The sequence below is a fragment of the Macrobrachium nipponense genome, chromosome 8 (genome assembly GCF_015104395.2).
Source record: "Macrobrachium nipponense isolate FS-2020 chromosome 8, ASM1510439v2, whole genome shotgun sequence".
Taxonomy (NCBI): Eukaryota; Metazoa; Arthropoda; class Malacostraca; order Decapoda; family Palaemonidae; genus Macrobrachium; species Macrobrachium nipponense.
In genome coordinates, this window is record NC_087203.1 from 44548232 (window position 1) to 44570731 (window position 22500).

Below are 22500 nucleotides of genomic sequence, written 5' to 3' on the forward strand. Positions count from 1 at the left end.
GGGGCTCAACAGCACTAAAGTACTGTAATTAAAACTTTTTAATGCAATATGGAACTGGTCACAACTACACCAGATGCATTTTATATGCTAAATCCTTTCCTTTAATTCATTAATACTCCACGGCCATCAACCACATGAAATTCTTTCACTCTCCACTGCCATCAACCACCTTAAATTCACTCATTCTTCACTGACACCAACCACAGGAATTACTTTCATTCTCCATTGCCATTAACCACATGAAATACAAACATCCAAAACCATGCAATCTTAATCAATTAGGCCAAGAAAAATTAAAATTAGAGTAAGACTGAGGAGGAATTTTACACTGGTAATATTCCTAATCAATCTTAAATATATGCAATATTCAAAAATGCTGTTGAAACCTGCAATGTAAAAAATAAAAAACTTGCCAAACATGCATCACTGATAAAAACTCACCTGCTTTAAACGAGTTCTATCTTTTTCTAGGGCATAAGTAACATCATCTCCCTGTGCTGTGTCATGTTCATGCTTTCTTCTTTCTTCTTCTAACTCTGCAACAACTCTCGAGTGCCGCTGAAACAAAAATTATCCTATAAAAAAAATCTACCTTTGATACTGCAAACAAGAAACCCTCAGAAACAATTTTCTTCTGGGTGATCTTACTCTCACAATTCACTGAAGACTGGCAGAGCTTTAAACAAAAATTCCTACTTTGAAAAAACTTAACTCAGGTTTTCCACTATATTAGCTTCAAGATGACTTTGCTATTCACAGTGTAGTATATCACTGATGACCTGTTCCCCCTCATCAGAGGAATGGGAGATTACCTTGCTGAAGCTATCTCCCATGTCAGCTTAAGGGAGTACTAACTGCAATCATTGAAAGCTAAAGCTACAATGCTTTATCTTCAGGATTGAATCTAACAGGCCAGATTGTGTTTGATATGCAATGCGTCGGGCCATTGGAAAGATTGTGGCATCGTATTTTAGTTCATCCTGTAGGATATTCAAAAATTTGTCTAATTTGTGCTCAAGTCTGAGTACTGGTTGATTAACAACCACTGAGATACAGTAAAGCATTCACACCATTTAAATCTTACATAAAAAAAAATAGGTAAAAGTAAATCTCTCATAATCTCCTAGAAACAAATGAAAAGAAAAGAGGAGACATAAATTACCTTCTCTGCTTCTCTCAACACATGACGCATTCGCTGGTGTGCCTTCCTCTGCTGAGCTATCAGATGCTCTAATTGCGACAGCTGCGTTTCTTCCAGGGCACGGAGCTCTGCTTCATTAACTCCCCCACCACGAACAACAGATCCACCAATGCTGTCTCGCTGAAGGGCCAGAAATGGATCGCTCAGCCCTACTCGGCCATACTGAAGCAAGTTTTTCACACGCTCAGTCTGGGAAAAGAAATGATCGTTTACCAAGTGTTGCTGAAACAAAATCCAAAGTAGCTCTGTATACATGACAAAGCCTTACTCAGAGAGAGAGAGAGAGAGAGAGAGAGAGAGAGAGAGAGAGAGAGAGAGAGAGAGAGAGAGAGAGAGAGAGAGAGAGAGAGAGAGAGAGAGAGAGCATGGAAAATTCGTGAAGGGAGCTGCAAAGAATTTAAATGAAAGCCTTTGCACACTAGCAGAGGACAAGCAGGGAAGAGGGCAAAGATATACAGAAAGAGGAAGGATGATGAAAGATAAGAGGCAAGAGGTAAGAGATGTTGGGATGAAAGAACCTTCAATTTCAACATGACATAGAGAAAAACAGTTGATATATCCAGGATAGTTAAGAGGCAGTGGGGCGATGAAAAAGTTGTGAAAATGTTATTGTTATAATACAATTAAGTTTGTTCATACTTACCTGGCAGATATATATATAGCTGTATTTTCTGACGTCCGACAGAATTTCAAAACTCGCGGCACACGCAGTGGGCGGCCAGGTGGTAGTACCCATTCCCGCCGCTGGGAGGCGGATATCAGGAACCATTCCCATTTTCTATTCATATTTTATCCATGCCACTGTCTCCTGAGGGGAGGAGGGTGGGCACTCTAATTATATATATCTGCCAGGTAAGTATGAACAAACTTAATTGTATTATAACAATAACATTTTGTTCATGAAACTTACCTGTCAGATATATATATAGCTGAATCCCACCTTCGGATGGTGGGAAGAGACAGAATAGGATTTTTAGGAAACTCAAATTAAGTAGATGATGTACATCTTGGTTCCTTACCTGTTAGCAAAGTAGACTCTGTGATTACTGTCACTTAAGCCTGCTTCTGCTTTAATCAGAGTTGCCAGCCAGGTGGAGACCTGTAGTGCTGGTGCGCTCTGGATGCTCTGTCAACGGGGACGTGACCTCAACGTGACAAGACCATCGAGCCAAACATATGAGGGCTACGAAGAAACTGACCACCACCTGACCAACTAACCAAAAAAACCCTGACAGTTAATCTAAAGAATGGGAGATTTTCACAGAAGATCTCACCATCAACCAAAAACACAACAATAAAACTAACCTATTCTAAGCTAAGGGATAGGGACAGAGCTACCTTCAGCCCCCAAAACTGTGTCCGCAGAAATGTATGGCCCCAAAGAACTACAGTTCTCGTAAATCGTTCTCACATCCCGAAGGTAATGTGAGGCGAATACGGAATTGCTCCTCCAAAAGGTGCTATCAAGGATATCCTTGATAGACATATTCCTTTGGAAGGCAAGAGAGGTAGCTACGGCTCTGACTTCGTGAGCTTTCACTTGTAAGAGGCTCAAATCAATCTTCTGGCAAGATGAATGAGCCTCTTTAATGACGTCCCTCAGAAAGAAAGCCACAGCATTCTTTGACAAAGGCAATTCTGGTCTTTTCACCGAGCACCAGAGATTACCTGAGGGACCTCTTACCTCTTTAGTTCTGTGAATATAGAACTTGAGAGCCCTGACAGGGCACAGGGCTCTCTCTGGTTCTTGACCCACGAGACTCGACATACCTTTGATCTCAAAGCTCTTGGGCCAAGGGTTAGACGGGTTTCTCATTCTTAGCCAAGAAAGTTGGACTCAACGAGCAGACAGCGTTGTCCCCCTTGAAGCCCACTTGGCTACTGAACGCTTGGATTTCACTAACTCTCTTCGCCGTCGCCAGAGAAGTTAGAAAAAGCGCTTTCTTCGTCAAGTTCCGTAGAGACGCTTCGTGGAGAGGTTCAAAAGGACTTGACATTAAATGTTTAAGAACCACATCGAGGTTCCAAGAAGGCGGTCTCGCTTGTGGAATCTTGGTGGTTTCAAATGATCTCAAGAGGTCGTGGAGATCCTTGTTGTCAGAGAGGTCCAGTCCTCTGTGTCGAAAAACGGCCGACAACATACTTTTATATCCCTTAATGGTCGGGACTGCCAATTTTTGCACATTTCGTAGGAAAAGCAAAAAATCGGCTATCTGGTTCACAGAGGTCGTGGAAGAGGAAATTCCTTCCTTTCTGCACCATGCCCTGAAGGAGGCCCACTTTGATTGGTAAACAGCTCTTGAAGAGGCTCTTCTAGCATTAGCGATTGCTCTCGCAGCTGCTTTCGAAAAACCTCTCGCTCTGGCCAACTTTTCGATAGTCTGAACGCAGTCAGATCCAGAGCGGAGAGGTTTTGGTGATACCTTTCGAAGTGAGGCTGTTTGAGTAGATCTCTCCTCCAGGGCAACGTCCTTGGGAAGTCCACAAGGAATGTCATGACCTCTGTGAACCCTTCTCTTGCTGGCCACATCGGGGCGATCAGGGTCAACCTTGTCCCTTCTGAAGCTGCGAACTTCCTCATGACTTCCCCCATGATCTTGAATGGAGGAAAAGCGTAAAGGTCTAAGCCTGTCCAAATCCAGAGCAATGCCTCCACCGCAATTGCTCCTGGATCCAGGACCGGGGACCAATACAGAGGAAGCCTCTTCGTCCTCGACGTCGCAAACAGGTCGACTAGAGGACGTCCCCACAACTTCCATAGTTGTTGACACACTTCTTGGTGTAAGGTCCACTCTGTTGGCAGGATTTGATCTTGTCGACTGAGAAGGTCCGCCCTGACGTTCTGTACCCCTGCGACGAATCTCGTCAGAATCTTGATCTGCTTCACATCTGCCCATAGCAGAACTTCCCTTGCCAGGTGAAAAAGGGATCGGGAGTGAGTTCCTCCCTGATTCTTCAGATATGCAAGGGCTGTGGTGCTGTCCGAGTTGACTTGGATGACCTTGCCTGTCACTTTGTCTTCGAAGAACTGCAGCGACAGGAAGATCGCTGCTAGTTCTTTCACATTGATGTGCCAGGCTACCTGTTCCCCTCCCAGGAGCCTGACACTTCCTCCCCTCCTAGTGTTGCTCCCCAACCGGAAATGGAAGCGTCTGAAAACAACACTAGGTCGGGGCTCAGAAGATTTAGGGATAAGCCCTCTCGCAACTTCTGAGGGTCGAGCCACCATCTTAAGTGGCCTTTCACTGTATTTGAGATCTTCAAGATCGCATTCAGATCCTTCAAGATCGCATTCAGATCCTCCTTGGCTTTCCATTCTTCCGCTAGGAAAAATTGAAGAGGCCTGAGGTGCAGTCTTCCCAAGCAGACAAACTTTTCCAGCGAGGAAATGGTGCCCAGCAGACTCATCCATTCCCTCGCCGAGCAAGTCTCTCTCCCTAGGAAGGCTGAGACTTTCTCTAAGCCTAGACGCTGACGTTCCTGGGACGGAAACACCCGAAAAAGCCACTGAATCCATCTGAATCCCAGATACACGATGGACTGTGTCGGGGTCAGATGTGACTTTTCGGAGTTGACTAAAAGTCCCAGGGACTTTGCTAAGGCTAAAGTTGACTGAAGGTCCTTCAGACATTTTCCTTTCGACGACGCTCTGATCAACCAATCGTCGAGGTATAGGGATATTCTGATCCCTGAAGAATGTAACCACCTCGCTACATTCTTCATTATTACGGTAAAGACCATCGGGGCCGAGCTGAGACCGAAACAAAGGGCTCTGAATTGCCATACTCTGTTTCCTAAGACGAATCTCAGGTACTTCCTTGAAAGAGGGTGGACGGGGACGTTAAAGTACGCGTCTTGCAGGTCTAGGGACACCATCCAGTCGCCAGGTCTCAAGGCTCCTAGCACTGACTGAGACGTCTCCATCTTGAACTTGCTTTTTTCTACAAAAAGATTGAGCCTGCTTACATCCAGGACTGGGCGCCAACCCGACAACTGCTTCGGTACCAGGAAAATCCTGTTGTAGAAGCCTGGTGACCCCAGGTCCACGACTTGCTCCACCGCTCTTTTTTCGATCATCTGATCTAAAAGATCGAAAAGGATGCGTTTCTTCTCTCCCTGATAAGACGGGGAAAGGTCTCTGGGAGTTGATGTTAGAGGAGGAGGATGCAAAAAGGGGATCTTGTACCTTTGCTCTACGATCTTGAGAGTCCAAGGGTCCGCCCCTCTCTGTCTACATGCATCCGCAAAAAACTTCAGTCTGGCCCCGACTGGCGTCTGAAGGACATGTTCTTCATTTGGTTGACTTAGGTTTAAAGGAAGCTCTTCCTCTTGAAAGTCCTCTCCCTCGAGGAGCTGCTCTCGAGGGAGGAGCTCCGCGAAAGGGTTTAACTTTCTTCGGAGGTCTCACAAACGATGATGTAGAAGGAACTGCTGGACACCTCGAGGACTGTGCTAAAAGGTCCTGGGTCGCCTTCTCCTGCAAACTAGTCACTAGATCTTTTACCATCGTCTGGGGGAAGAGATGGTCCGAAAGAGGAGAAAAGAGCAATTCCGCTTTCTGAGCGGGAGTAACCGACTTTGCGGTGAAATTACAAAGAAGAGCTCTTTTCTTAAGGAAAGCTGTTCCAAAGTGCGAAACTAGCTCTTCCGAACCATCCCTGACGGCCTTGTCCATACATGACAACACACTGGACAGCTCCCCCAGACTGAGAGAGTCAGGGCTTCTAGATTGAAGGTCCAGAACTCCAAGCACCAGTCCAAGAAGTTGAAGACTCCCAACGTGCGCAGCAGTCCTTTCAAGTGGTGGTCCGTCTCCGAAGGAGTCCAGGACACCTTTGCAGCTGATAAGAGGGACCTCCTCTGGGCGTCCACTAAGCTGGAGAAGTCCCCAAGTGCAGACGAAGGAACCTTCACACCCACGTCTTCCTTGGTCTCATACCAAACGCCTCCTTTCCCGGCAAGTCTAGAGGGAGGAAGGGCGAAAGTCGTCTTGCCCTGATCCTTCCTTCGAGTCATGAAGTCCTGGAGCTTCTTGAAAGCCCTCTTGGTTGAAAGAGAAGTCTTCATTTCAACAAACTCCGGTGTCTTGAATGACTTGGAAGACGAAAGTTGCGAGGGAGGAGACCTAGGAGCTGCCGGCTGAAACTTGTCCCCGAAGGACGAACGTAACAGCTGCACAAGAACCTTATAGTCCGAGACAGACGAAACCAAAGGAGGTTCCTCTTCCACTGAGCTCGCTGGACTACTATGTTCCCCTTCTTCTCTAAGAGGAACCGGTGATCGTCCATCCGGAGAGGGCGTACGTCCAGCAGGTCTAGGCTTAAACAAAGACTTCCGCTGCTTAGAAGTTGACGCTTCAGGCACGGACTCGTCCTTACGATGATCCTTAACACTTGCAGAAGGAAGAACGTCTTGGGTGCGTCGAGCGTCCTGTGAAACGACGGAGGCTGCCTTACTTCTAACTGAAGATATCTTATGCTTCTTGATAGCACTACTTCTAAGAAACTCCTTATGGGGAGACACGTCTCTCCGAGCGTCCACATGAGCGTCCTGACTAGAGGCCTCAAAAGCGTCCCGCTTCTCGTGAAAAGCGTCCTGCTTAGCATGGAAAGCGTCCTGCTGAGCGTCCTCGAAAGCGTCCTGCCTTGTTCGAAAAGCGTCCTGACGAGCGTCCTCAAAAGCGTCCTGACGAAAGCGAAAAGCGTCCTGCTGAGCGCAAGCTATATTAGGAGAACGAGATCGGCGATGATCCGAAGGCGGGGAAAGAGACGAACGAGGAGAGAGAGAAGGAGACTGCTTTGTCCTCTTGATGGGCAGCCTGACGTCCTTTCTCCGCTTAGGCTCGACTGCTGCTGGGCGAGTCCTCTGAGCCATAAGGGTAGAAATCTGGTCCTGAAGGGACCAAAGAATATTCTTCGTAGGTGACGAACTAGAAGGGGCAGGACTGAACCTGCGAGAAGGCGAGGGGCGAGGGGACGCCTCCTTCCTTCTCACAGGTACAGCTACCTGCTTCTCAGGGATACGCGCCTGTGCGCGCAACCCAGCGTCCTCGTCGGAAGAGATTTTACCTCTCTTCTGAGGAGGAAAAGCGTCATAAGCGTCCTCCGAAGAAAGCGGCGATGCAGGACGTGAAGCGTCCTCAACACGAAACGTCCTTTTCAGCGGACGAGAGTCTCTCCGAGCGCTCCACCCCTTGCGCGGGGAGGACGCTTCGGAGGACGAAAAACAGTCCTTAAGGATGCGCGCCCGTGCGCGCTCCTTGACAGCCTGGGACTTTGCAACAAGGCCTGCCGAAGGGACGCCAGATCGGTGGGGAGCCCCCGTAACCCTCTTGCGGCTTTCGACATACCCTCTCCCTGAGTCCTGGGAGTCCGATAGAGGTCTCAGCCTAGAGGCATTATGGGGCCGATCTGACGCCCCCTCCACAACACTAGGGGCATGATCACAAACTTTCACAGGGCCGGTTTCCAAGGCCAACACTTTAGATTCAAGAGTGCGCAGAGACTCGAGAATCAGAGAAAGGGCATTACCTTCTCCAGACACAGAAACAGGGCCCGGAGGCAACATCACAGGTTTAGGTGAAACAAAATCTACCGGTGTTAGAGGAGGAGAAATGTTACATTCCTTACCTTTTGTAGAACTGCTTCTGGAGGAAGCCCTCCTGACTCTATCACGCTCCAATTTACGCTGATAGGTCTCATACATCTTCCATCCATCATCGGTCAAATCCTTGCATTCATTGCACCGATCATCAACCAAACAAACATGCCCCCTGCATTCCATACAAACTGTGTGAGGATCAACTGAAGGTTTAAGAAGCCTCACCTTACATTCACTCCTCACACACACTCTGAAACTCCCTGTACTTGATCCTGACATCATGTACACAGAAAAGCCAATCCAAATTCAAAAAACAGTCCACTATTACGCGTGCCAATCCAACAATCCAGAGTCGATAACCAAAAGTCAATCCAGATACTTAGAAGCGAGATAATCCAAAAATCCTAGACGGAGGTACTGCAAACAGTTGTTTACAGCACCGGCGACAGAAAAAATATGAATAGAAAATGGGAATGGTTCCTGATATCCGCCTCCCAGCGGCGGGAATGGGTACTACCACCTGGCAGCCCACTGCGTGTGCCGCGAGTTTTGAAATTCTGTCGGACGTCAGAAAATACAGCTATATATATATATCTGACAGGTAAGTTTCATGAACAAACAGCCAGTTTAAAAAAAGATGAAAATGGAAATATTAAGAGTTGATATGAAGTGGATACAGGACGGATACAGGAAAGATTGGGAAAGTAGTCTGAAAATCTTTTGAAAGAACATAGTATGTACCATACTAGTAAATGCTGTTTACAAAGTAAATGCTAAATACGTATGCATGACAACAAAATCAGACTTACAATTTTTAAATGATCTCTTACTAAGATTATCACCTGTGAGTCTAAATGACTGGCTTTACATTAATACTTTCCATTTCAAGTGTTTACTGCAAAGTTAATACATGAAAATGCTAGTTTATTGTGGACAAAAGCATATAATAAACATGTATTTGAGTATAAATTAAAAAAAATACAATACTGTATACAACAATAAAATCAGATACTGTAAAACTTTTGAAATATCTTACTTCACATCAACATTTTTGGACGACAAGGTTACTCATTCTGTCACTTCAGAGTTGGTACAGCCACACCCTCTTTTGCAGAGGGAAAACTCTCCATTTTTGTGATTTTGTTGTATGGCTTTCTTACATTAGAAATCGTAGTGTGAAACAAATATGTAAATATCTTTTAATTTACAATTATTGGAAAAAGGTATACAGTGGACCCCCCGTATTCGCGTTCTCCAGATTCGCGGACTCACACATTCGCGGATTTCTCTCGGGAACGTTTCCCTGCATTATTCGCGGAAAATTCGCACATTCGCGGTATTTTTCTATGGTAAATATCCACAAATTCCTGGTTTTTTTGATGAATTTCATCATAAAATACCAAATTTGTAACTAATTTGTATTTTTCATAACTAACAAACCTTCGGTCTTAACATTAGGATTTACTAGCGCCAAGCTGAACCGGTAGAATTAAATTACAAAAACCTTGTGAGAATCCAGGGACTAATGGCATCTATACAGGTCCACTGGGGGCATGTATACCCAGAATGCCCCCACGGCTACCTGTGACCCATCAGTTATTTTCCTACCGCCTTTAAGATAAGACGTGTTACTGTCTATCTCATTTAAAGCCGGTTTTTCAGTTTGCTCGTTCTTTATCCATTTCATTTTTTATTTTTCATTCCTTTTCTTTCTCCAAGTGTGATCAGTGTGTGGTAAGAGTGTATACGTGGTATGATGGAGAATTTTGACTATTAAAAAAACCATGTATGAAAATTTTTAGTGGGTTTTTCTTGAGTTTTAACTAACAAAATAGGCTGTTTTTAGCATTTTTATAGGGGTTCCAAACATTCGCGGGTTCTAACTATTCACGGGGGGGTCTGGTACGCATCCCCCGCGAATACGGGGGGACCACTGTATAAAGCAAATAATTCAGCAAAACATAAAGGCAAAATATACAGTAAAAATGAAAAAAGTACTGCAAGTTTGTATATGCACTCGTCCAGTGATTTAACCTCCACAATAAAGCCTGAATATACATGTCATCCAAATGTGTGATTTTGAGTGTATATATGTATTATTATTTAGTATGGTGGGCAAAAATGTACAAAATCCTTGTATGTCTCAAGACACATCTTCTACCACTTGAGTTTAGGCTATCATAACGTATACGACTAATTGAAACATTGGGTAATCATGCAATGCACTATTTCTGCTGATTTGCACAATTGCTATAATCAGTTATCACCTTCAGCAAAATTTTCTATAATGCAGATTCTTTCTGGGTCTTCATCATAAAGTATGTTTCAATAGGAAAGAAAATGTAAACGAGTGTATAATTAAAAGAAAAAAAGGTCCAAACACAATCTGTTGGATCACCTCAAAAGTGTAAAGCTTCTAGGGCTTTGACGTCTAAGAAAGAAAGAAAAAGAAAGAAAAAGAAAAAAAAGGGCAACATTTCCCCTCAGCTACCATCCTTAACTGCCCAAACTACAGCAACAAGTCAGGGATGGGAGGGGGGGTTTGGTTAATAACGAAAGTCATGAAACTTACATGTAATTGTTTTCAATTCATTTACTTGTGTGTACCCTTCTCTTATGACAGTAATATGCATTACATATTTACCAAAGGTTTCAACCAGTGATATACAGTAGCCTAAGGATTTTGTAACTTCCTGTATGCCATACAATAAATAACGATACGATTTCTGTCATATAACTTCAATAAGCTTGCACACACACACACGACACTTTAGGTAACATACTTGCTAAATTTTTAACATGGACATCAATAACTGTCATACATAATTACAGCTACTTACTCAGTATAAAATTTGCAGACAAGTGTACTCACTTTTTTACTATTTGTTATCATTCCTATCCATATTGTTGCTTTAACTATTCAATTAAAACCCTTACAATACCCTCCTCAAAAATTACTTTTAAATAATGTTACATAAAATTATATTGTGCAAGAAGAATGAATGAGGCAGATTTTTACAAGACTGCTACACAAACTCTTAGGTATGTGTACCCTAAATTACTGTACAGTTGCACTTGGGGTTTTCTACAATAAGGCACATCCATATCACCCATCAGGCACAATTGCTCAAATAAATGTATGTGCATAAACATAGAACTGTACATCCAAAGCTTACCTTGAGTGTTGCTATGACAACATCACGAGACTGAAGCTCAGCCTCCATGTACGACAGCAATTTGAGAAGATCGGTGCGGCTCAACTCCAATTTGGGGTTCAGCTGAAAGAGAAAATAAAGTCAGAAATTAATCGTTAACCAAAGGCAGAGAGCTCTAATTACTACAGAAATTAGCTACAGTAACCCAACCATATACACAATACAATCTTTTTAGTGCTACCTCCTTTTTTGTGTGGATAGGCTCCAGGACCCACTGCGGAAATGCAAATCCCCTCTAAAAATGGAAGATCTTCCCTTTCTAGCATATAATTGTAAGGAAACAGTTATTCGACCTCGTTGACGAGAAAGCACAACATTGTTTGTATCAGACCAAATGGCATCCAGTAACACACAGCCTTAACTAATAAGTCCTAGTCAATTCATGTAACACTTGTCAGTCCTAAAAACTTTTGGTTACCATTCTCCTGTCACCGCCAAGAGTTCACAGTGGTCTGTAGGGCCCAAATCATATTAGATACAGTATATTAAAAGCAGCATAAAATTCTCCCACTTAACTACTTAACCAGGCTATCATCAAGTAATGTCAGTGATAAAACAAAATATATTTCAAAAACAAACCTAGCCTTGTCAGCAAATGGTCTACATAAACAAAGAATGATCACTCTGTCACCTGAGGGGGCTGTGGAAACTATATGCCTAGTAAGCCAGGTGGAAATAAGGGCTCTTGTATGTCGAGTGTCTTGAGTTCGTGCTGACACAATTAGAAAATTGTCAAGTAACATTTGTCATATTCACTATCGCCAATGTTGTGCAATGCAAAGGGGCCTGCAAACTCTGCTAATTTCTATCTTCCACTCCCATAAATGTCATCAAACCTCTGCCTTCCATCCCATAGTTCTCATCCAAGTAAGTATAGGTCTTCAAATGCTTCTGGTACCCATAGTCCTATCTGACACCTGGGCCTTCCAACTCTTCTGGTGTCCCCACCCAGTTGACACTGTCAAGTATATATTAATACATCAGCTAGAGCAAAGAACATTTCCAACCCATCTCCATCTTCCCTTTACTATTATCTTGTCTACAAGTCAAGTAGACCCAGCTGAGAGCAAATGATTATGAAAGCAATACTATATTCTGAATAAGTATTTCTTTACCCAATTCCTTGCCAAAGGAATAAATATCTTACATTATAAAGACAGCATACACTCTAACATTCTCTTCTGTGTTGCTTAACCAATTATTTACCTAGTCTGTTCCCCTTTCCTTTCACTTATACAGGTTTAATTACACTGACTGGTTTTCATGCTTCATCATGACAAACTAGGTACAGCAGGCATCTCCTGGTCACTATTTTGCATCATCTCACTAGTTATCAGGATCTGCAATTAATTGTGTTGGTCCACTGTTATTGCAGATAGTTCTACCAGCAATTCTTGAATATATCTTCCTATTAATCATTTTCTCTGATGTTAAAATGTTTAAATATGCAAATTAATATCTTTCAAATTGACAATCTTTTATTCTGCTTCATACACATATTGTTATTTCTTATGCATTCTTCATTAAAATACCATTAGTCTATCTTGGATTATTTCTCATTCTGCTCTAAATATTAACACCTTTATGGCTACTAAGTTGATTTGATCATGGCAAGATTTTTTAACTGACTTTATGCCATCAACAGACATAGATACCAATTTTTCCTCTTAACTGTACACTTTTTGTGTTCCACAGATACTTTACTTTTTCTACAATCACATTATGTATGGTAACCATCAATTCATTAGCTTCCTTTATTATCGTTAAACATCAATTAATTGGTTTCCTTTACTATCTTTAGACATCAATTCATTAGCTTCCTTTACTATCTTGAAGACACCTCTTGCTTTAGGAGGCCACCAAATTCTAACGTGTTTCCTTAGGAATGTCAACAGATACTTTTCCCAAGGTTTTTTGTTATGATCACAAAGACCTATTGCATTTCATTCTTAAAATGGCCTGGCCTTTCATGGTGAATACCTGATCTAAAGTTCACTTCTAAACCAATATTGGTGGTCTCCTTACACCAAGTACCTATTCTGTAATTCTAGCTTCACAGCTCTGTTGTTTCTTGATAAGTGGCAGAACTATTTTTACATACTAGTATACTGCAAGTATCCAATCCACCCGTTTGTTCTAACCTCTATATCGCAGAGTTACATTGAGAATTCATATGCCTGTCCTCCACTTCTTAGTAATTAAACTCCTATTTTACCAATTTCAGATGCTTTTTTATTTTATAAAGCCACCATTATTCTTCTCACTTAAATTCTGGTTGGCAGTTCCTCAGTTTCATTCATTAACTGTTAAAAGTAAGTATGATCCTGGGTTATTTGGCTGCATTCAAACAGAGCTCTCTAACATTCTCAATTGATCCCCGATCCTATTTTCCTGCCGAGAACAACCAGATTTGCTGAACAGCAGCACCAATATGCAGTAAATGTGTCTCGGTGTGGAACTTCTAAGTTCCAGAGGTCCTTTATCCTCACACCATTGGACTGTGGAACAGTCACCCTGAGAAAGTGTCGTGCAATTGGAACTTCAAAAGTTCAAGCAAAGACGCAATGCTTTACTGCCTTAATAATATTTTCCATGCATTTTAATACATTATCATCTACTTCACTTATTTTTTTTAATAAGCTAGACAGCAGGATCTCTACTTTCTGTATTCACCTTTACCTCCTCGTACTTCCTCCTAATGAACACCATATTCTTTGGAAGCTTGAATTTCAAGTCAATAGGGTTCATCTGAATGTAATATGATAATGATAATTATTATAGGCTATAGTTAGAATCTAACAAAACTTTTCCAATATCCTCATAACTTCCTGCTGCACTCTGATAACTTTGTTTTAGTCTTTCATGACCCGTGCTTCTTTTGTTGGTGACATTCCATTACATTTCTAAAGACCATTTCTAAAGACCAGTCAGCTTTGTCCCACTTTTCCAAACTGTCTTTCTTGACGACCTATTTTTCCATGGACTACTCTTTGATTATGTACAATTCCATCTCTCTTTTATTAAAAGCAAAATTCTTATTGCATGTGCCACAAAATTTCTTTTTCTTGATGAATAATGCTTTCATACATGTATCATCCAAGTAATAATTCATTTGCCTTTCCATTTAACAAGACCAACAGTCTCATATATCATTCAAATGGTTTTCATTCAACTCGACAAAATATTATGTAAATTTCCACTTTCCAATTCCAGTATGTACATATTGTATGTACAATTCAATCTTATATTTAAATTCTCTTCAACCAATGTTACAATATATAAAAAAAAACCAGAGGGTATTATAGCTGCCTCATACCCTGCCTTTTTTTTTTCTATTCTTACGAAAAAAAAAACCTTTCGCAAAGTTCTCATTGGGCAAATCCCATGGTATAAATGGCATATCACTTTGTTACAATTCTGTATTCTATTAGTACTTTGGGATTCATGCCATGATTGCGAGACTCATCAAATGTACCTTCTTTTTTCATGCTGTACTAGTATAATTATGACAAATGATCCTTATTGTTACTACTTATCTAGGTAAATTATCAACAGAATCTCTGTTCTTATAAGATCCACTTTGAAATTTAGTAACAGAGAGAGTTGGTAAATGTAAAGGAGACAGCTGCATGAATATATTTCTAATATAATTTTTTCATCAAAACAATGAAGAATATGATGTACATAATATAGTACAGGTGAAACAATTTGAGAAATTTACCAAGATATATACTGCATCATATACCCATTTTTCCATTTTATTCTGCCAAAAACAAAAATTATAGAAATGAAGGATATCATCTGGTAGCCTTCTCCTTTACATTTGCCACGAGTTGTAAGTGATTACATAATAAGGGTGTTAAGGTCTTTTCATTTCTATCCTAAACTGTTCCTTACTTTAAATTAACTAATGTACAATACACCAGTTCCCGTTTTGCTTTTATTCTGTCATTTTCTTGTAGTGGATATTTACTCTGTTAAAGATGGTTAACCAAGTAGCCTGCTGGTCTGGTAACCATGAGGGCACATTATGTATAGGATGAATGTAAGGTGAAAAAATGCTAAATATCTTTTACAAAAGACAACCACATTAAAGTATTTCATTCCTAAAATCTTGGGTGAAAAATTCACTCTTCAATTTTCAATAATAAAAAAAACTTTTGAAAACAGTTTAAATATACAAGCCGAAGCCTTTAACATTAGACCCTAAAAATGAAAAAAAATACTAATTAGCAACAAAAAACAGGAATCAAAACTCAGCCAAATGACTTTCCTTATGCAATTCAGTTGACACTCTATGACAACAACAATAAAAACATATCAAACCAGAATCATGTTAACCAAGTTTTTGCCTAGGCCTGAAGATATTCAATTTACTGCATAAATATTAGTTCTATATTAGGCAAAGCCTAAAGAGGCCAAGTTCCTGTCATATGAAAATAAGGGGAGCTACATAATCTATTGAGAGTCTACGAATGCCAATAAAATTACCTATTGTTAGATTACGTATATTAATATTATATTCAGTATTTAGGCCTAAGACCTACAAAATATCTATAAATTTACAACATATCTATAAATTAAGTTAAAAGCTTAAATGCAGATATGAGCAACTAAAGGAATACAGCAGCAATAAGATTTATTAGGGTGATCAAACTATTAAAAGTTAATAGAATGAAGCCTGAATTGACGCCCACGGTGGGCCTAGGCTCCGAGAGGCCTAATGTATCGAAGGGGCCTCCCCGCCCTCGAATCACGAGTAGCGAAGGGCATGGCCCCGATGACATAACTTAAAACACGAAAGAGTAGAGCTAGCTAGCAAAGAATATAAGATGGCTTTCTTTATCTAATTCCAAGAAAAAACAGGCCTCGGGCCTACGCCCAGGGCGGGCATAGGCCTGGGGCATCGCAAGGGAAAGCGCCGTGCCCTAACCTTCACCGTCTGGCTGACGGACTTGTCCATGGGCTCGAAGGGCTGCCCCTGCTGCTGCTGCTGCTGTGGGGTTTTCTGGGGGCTTGCAGCTGCTGCAACTGCGGCCATGGTGGCTGGCGGAGGAGCTGCTGCTGCTGCTACAGCAGCAGCAGCAGCAGAAGGCGTAGCAGCAGCAGCAGGAGTAGCAGTAGCAGTAGCAGTAGCAGGAGGGTCCTGAGGGTGGGTGTCGGGGCGCGGGGCTGTCGACGCCATCTCTCCACAAGCACCCACGCCCACACTCACTCTTCTCTATCACCCCGCACAAACAACTACACTGGGCGTGAGTTTTCTAAGGGCCCCATCGCGTCCGCTAAATGAAATCGGGAAGCGCCATTTGTACAGACTGTTTGTATCACTATATCCACATCGTCTCCATTCTCGCTCAGTCTCTCTCTCACAAATGGTTCCAATACTGAAAAAACCGCCCGGTCGCATCTTCACCGCCGCTCTCGTTTATTTACGGCGTCGCCAACTTTATTTGCGCCTTTCGACTCGTTATATTTTCGGCATCGTCCGTCGAGTATTTTCAACTCAAATAAAGGTCGTTGAAGTTTGTAGTAGAGTTTACACTTAGGGTTCAAGTTGCGAGTCAAACGTCTGCCATTCGTCTGTTTGGGTGATGTGGGCGGGTCTTTCAAACCACAAACTTCTGAACACCGAAACACCTTCCATTTTCCGCTTAATATCGCGAAAACCTGGTGGAAAATGACGACCTGACGTATATAATCACATAATTTCGTGCATGCATGCTCAAATGTTGTTTTAAAACTCGCTATCTGATGTGCAGGTGACACAAATAAAATTCCTTTGTTACCAGATCTCGTCACGGTTCACTGCTTCAAAGTTCTATGGTTCATTTCCACTTCGTGTCCGAACTATATCCAGCTGGTCTTTCCAGACCAAGACCTGAAGAAGACCTTTTGGGTCTTAGTCCAGATGGAAATTTCTCAAAGATATTGCTTTTGATGCAACAACAACATCAATGGGATTTTCCAGGAGTTCCCATATTTCCAGCAGATGATGGAAATTCGGTAATTAGTATGTAGATCTTGTATGCTCTACAGTAGACCTAAAAAAAAAAAAACGTTTCTCGGTCTGCAGATAAAGGTACCACAATTTGCCACGAATGCTTATTATTAATATATTATATTATTATTATTACATCGTTCGTCATAAGTGGCCTTTGGTCTAATATAACGATAACGAAATCAGCTCTTGTGGACTGAAATGAGTTTAGTGATGCAACATGAGATCTCGCTATGCAAATATTTCATTGACTCGTAATGTATACAGCCTCTCTCTCTCTCTCTCTCTCTCTCTCTCTCTCTCTCTCTCTCTCTCTCTCTCTCTCTCTCTCTCTCTCTCTCTCTCTCTCTCCTACACTTAAGGTTAGGCAGAGGCTTCTCTATACAAGTGTATTCATTAGAGGGCTGGGCCACTTTGGGCCATATATAGCATAGCATCCTCATACTGCGATCTCTTCTAAGAGAGCTGTGCATTTTTTTGTTTCAACCTACGCTTAGGAAGTTGTGTTTTTGTTTTTTGTTTACTTTAATTGTTTGTTAGAATATTCTGCGAAAGGTTCAGTAGATTTTTATGAACACTTTACAGGTGAATGGGCCTATTTTTGGACGCGGTTTTCTCGGCTCTGTTTCAAAATGTAGATTTTTGGTAACGAATGAAATATTGTTACTTCTTCGAATATCTGGTCTTTAAGACTGTATGCGTGCCGGTTTTACGTTGGCGGAGATATGACATTTATGGGGTTTTTCGTTTAATGAAGCATCCTTTCAGTACTACTACTACTACTACTACTAATAATAATAATAATAATAATAATAATAATAATACTAACAATAATAATAATACAGAAAATAACTTCTATCCCTGATTATTATTATGCCTTAGTGTTTCACAGCCAAGTAGACAGAAAAGATTTTAAGATAATTAAGTTCCAATGTCTTTGCGATTACTTTTAATGAGACTTACCATACATTGAAAGCTATCCTTTATTTGATTATATATGTATAATATATATATATATATATATATATATTATATATATATAGATATTTATATATATATATTATGATATATATTCGAAAGACCGGTCTGTCTCCCACAAACTAATTTGATCCACTTACAAGTCAGTGAACAATACCCTCCCACATCGTCCATTTTTTCCCTTTTTTTTAAATTAAATACGCTAATTTGTCACGGGCCAAAATGAAGCACGAAAATAAAAAGAATTGAGAAAAAAGCAGAGGTCAGACCTGAGGGAAGTCATGTATACTACCTTTCCCGTAAAGACCAAGGAAATAAATATTTAAGAAAGACCATAGACCTTGCTGTTCGACCCTTGTTCAGAATCACCGAAACTGCAATGTGATATCTGGAGACGTTGAGTACAATACCAATATCAAGTTAGATAGCGACCAAACTACGGCTGAATATATCTTACGGGTATCAAAGACAAACCACGAAATTGATGTCAACGTTACCTTAATCATCGTAACGATGTAGATGTGGGAATTGTGGGTTACACAGAAATGTGCTGGGGTCCACTTTATTGTACGTTTACACAGACAAGAAAATGTTAAAAATAGCCGATACCCAAGGAACAATGCAAGCTTTCGAAGCAAATAATGCCCTCGGCGTCACCAATATCATTAGATAAATTGAAGCCACGAGATTGTTGTTTCATTTAGTGTGGATTTTAAGCACATGAGTCTAATTTGTCGGGGAAAAATCAGAAAACTTGCTCGTGTGACGCCACCTTCAGTTCGCTAAGGTCCGAGAACTTACGTGAAAGTTTTTTTTTTTTTTCACTATCTGCAAGTGAGTGATTGTGATGGGTATAGGCAAGATGTTTACAATAAAAAAATATTTTGAGATAGAGATATTAATGTATAATTTGGTATAGCTATGTGCAAAACTGTTTGTCATTCTGATCTCACGATTGATTCAATAGATATAGCGGTTTCAAACCGTTGCAGTTTGCTATATGTTTGCAATTTGTGTTGGTGTAGTAAATATACTGGAATCTTCTGACAATGGAATTCTGTTTCTAGAGTAAAATTTGCAACAAGTCTATGTTTCGGAACCTGGAATGGACTGGGAATCGAGAATTGGGTAAAACAATGCTATTACTCAGGATGACGAGTTGCACTACAGTCTTCCAAGAAAACTCACTGAATGGACTTTCAAACTACCGCAATAATAAGCAAATGTAAGGCCATGAAAGTCACATGAGTGGTTGAAGATGCCTTGGGAGGCATCCCTGCAGTTTTGGGAAATAAGTCTCTCTCCAGATTGGATGTAGTATATGAAAATGGTGTCACTGAAGAAAACAATTTAAGCACCAGTGTCCTAAATATGGAAAAAGTTGGTTCTTGATTAACAGATCTCCAGAGGTCGAGCCGTGCGAACCGATTATGGTATATCTGTTATAGGCTCAGGTTTTTCAGGTCGTGCCAAAGGTCCGGGAAATGGTACTAACTTCTGAACCTTGGAGAAGAAGAAAGGGAACGTACATTAGTACTAGTACTGCATACATAAGCCGCCGGTTTACTAAAACCAAAAGATTTTTTTTCAAAAATTCAGCTATAGTTATAATTATAATTAAATTATTTTATAATTATCACAGCATACGTCGACAAACACTTACAAAGTATATTGAAAATGAACGCAGGTGAAACATTCACCACAATATATCATTCGGTCTTTTCCCTTAAAGTGGCAGGAACCTATCAATACCTCCGGGAGTTTTGTGTATTCCTCTCTCTCTCTCTCTCTCTCTCTCTCTCTCTCGTCTTCGTGTGTCAGTTCCCGGTGACATTTTCTTTCAATCTCTTAAACTTCAGTCAGTTAACCTGTCGATAGTTAGAGCATTTATTCATTCATCTGTCTCATACATTAAGACATTATTACGTTTATTAATTATTTATCGTATGCAGTGCATTATTACGCGGATTATTTTTCGAGGTTTAATGTCATTCTTTGTGATTGTGGTTAGTGAGTTTCTCGTTATCTTTATTCCAGTGTTTTTTTTAAACTTTACTACTAAATGTATACGGCCATATATATATATATATATATATATATATATATATATATATAGATATAATTCTATTATACTAATATATATATATATATATATAAAGGTTTTTTTGCCACGAAGGAAAAAAATGAAAAAGCGAGTTAGCCGAGTACTTTCGGTCCTATTTGCTTTTTCATTTTTTTCCTTCGTGGCAAAAAAAAAACTTTATATATACATAGCATCACGTTTTATATACTTCGTGATCAAGTTATTCATATATATATATATATATATATATATATATATATATATATATATATATATATATATATACGTATATGTGTGTGTTTATGCAAGAGTTTCCAAACAGAGTTTTCTGTTAATAATAATAATAATAATAATAATAATAATAATATAATAATAATAATAAGAAGAAGAAGAAGAAGAAGAAGAAGAAGAAGAAGAAGAAGAGGAAGAAGAATTGACATATTATAAGGATGAATCATCAGAATAAAGACATATTACATTTACTCGTTTCTCTGAGGTATTTGTATAAAATTAGTGTTTTATTAAATTCAAGTGTTCAATTTCAAAATTCCTTGAACATGAAAATGCTAAGAGTGAATCGGACACGTTAAAATTACTTGTATTATATTCAGTAAAGTATGACCATTTTGTTTATCTTAAGTAGATATGCGAATTCTGAATAGTAGTGCAAAATTGTAGTGAAATATTAATAAACAAAATTATACAATTCTTAAACGGATATAAAGTAAGACCGATACATGAATGGAAACGTTTTATTCCCAGACATAGGAACAGAAACTTGTTGACATCGGTATCAAAGCGATACAACGTCAGCAGACGAACTGCAATTAATTTTCGAACTAGCGCCAAACGAACCGCGCTCGAATCGTATCGAATCTTCTCCAGAAGATTCAAGGTCAACGAACGCTCTGTCCAACTCGCCTTAATTAAACGTTGATATCTACCTACGATAAGAAATTTTTGTATAAACAATGCAGTATCACCGAAATCAGATACTCGGTGCCTGTTTCCGGGAAATATATCCGAAACAATTAACCGAACCCTTGAGCTGAATGAACCAGCGCTCATTGCTATGCCAAAGGCAAATCCAGGAGGATATCATAGTAGTACCATCGGTTTAGATGCTCATCACGTAGGCCTAGAAGCCTGTTAACTACACTTAGACATCCTTCTCTACGCATACAGAATTATTCCGCGCTTCTGGGCTCTCTCTCTCTCTCTCTCTCTCTCTCTCTCTCTCTCTCTCTCTCTCATAACCACGGTTTTGTTACGTGAGTTACGTATTGTGTAGCGAATTCTCGTCATACAAAATTTTTATTTTTACGAGTAATTCTTATAGGGATGAGTTTAGAAGAAGTTGCGTAGAAAAATATTTAATATTTATTTTTTCCTTTTTTCCCAAAATATTTAATGTTTATTTTTTGCCTTCCCATAATGTGATGGTTCATTTTGCAATCTCTCTCTCTCTCTCTCTCTCTCTCTCTCTCTCTCTCTCTCTCTCTCTCTCTCTCTCTCTCTGTGACACTGGCCATGCTCAGTGAATTGACAAATTGAATGATTGTTTGACGATCCTGTGATTTACTGAGATGGCTTAAAAGTTAGTTCCTTTCCTGAGTAGACAGGATATAAAAATATATAATCATCTGTAGTAATAACGCTCTGTATCCGAACAAAATACGAAGTGAATAGGCCCATTTTACTTATCAAGAAGGTTTTCACATTATAAAAGGCTTGCCGAAGAAGTTAATACCATCTATGGCTCGTATCGCTTAACTGAGAGAGAGAGAGAGAGAGAGAGAGAGAGAGAGAGAGAGAGAGAGAGAGAGAGAGAGAGAGAGAGAGAGCTGAAAGCAATACAAGAAAAACATAGCATCCCTCTCATGAGCGTCCTTGCTAACCCCCACCCCCCTTAAAAAAATCACCGAGCAAAGCATTCGGGCCACATAGTATACCACGGTACCTCTTGCCTCCAAAATTAAATTCCTTGTGTTCCTTGAACTAATTTGAGTATGTTTGATGCCCTTGGTTTTCTCAGAGGAAAATTATCAATCCCCGATGAAAATGAACACGAAAGAATAAACTACAGCAAGTAAGATTGTTGACTGATGAAATGGACTATTTTACCGGTTAAATACATGCTTAACACACTTGTAAAATTATGCTCAGCTAACTTTAAAGACCACACAGTTCTGAACGCTGCGTTTGTTTACTATACGCCTCAGCATCATAGTACTACAGGAAAGTACAAAAAAGTTGAAGAAAACTTTCTTGACCACTAGGGCATAAGATTAAAGCATTCTTAAACTCAGGATTCCAACGGGGAATTAAAAATATATTAACTCGGTGGATTACTTGAGAATGGGCGTGCGCTTTCTAGTACTATGTTTTGGCAAAGATTATTATTATTATTATTATTATTATTATT

General features: G+C 40.2%; 1 protein-coding gene across 1 annotated transcript in view; it reads right to left on the bottom strand.

The window, feature by feature from the left end:
• LOC135222720 (cortactin-binding protein 2-like) overlaps positions 1–16411 on the bottom strand; it is a 144048-nt gene extending 127637 nt beyond the window's left edge. Inside the window, 4 exon segments of the mRNA XM_064260926.1 lie at positions 442–558; positions 1163–1390; positions 10978–11079; positions 15950–16411. Of these exon segments, the coding sequence (XP_064116996.1) occupies positions 442–558; positions 1163–1390; positions 10978–11079; positions 15950–16201 (699 nt within the window). The 5' untranslated portion in view covers positions 16202–16411.
• Between the last annotated feature and the right edge of the window lie 6089 nt (positions 16412–22500).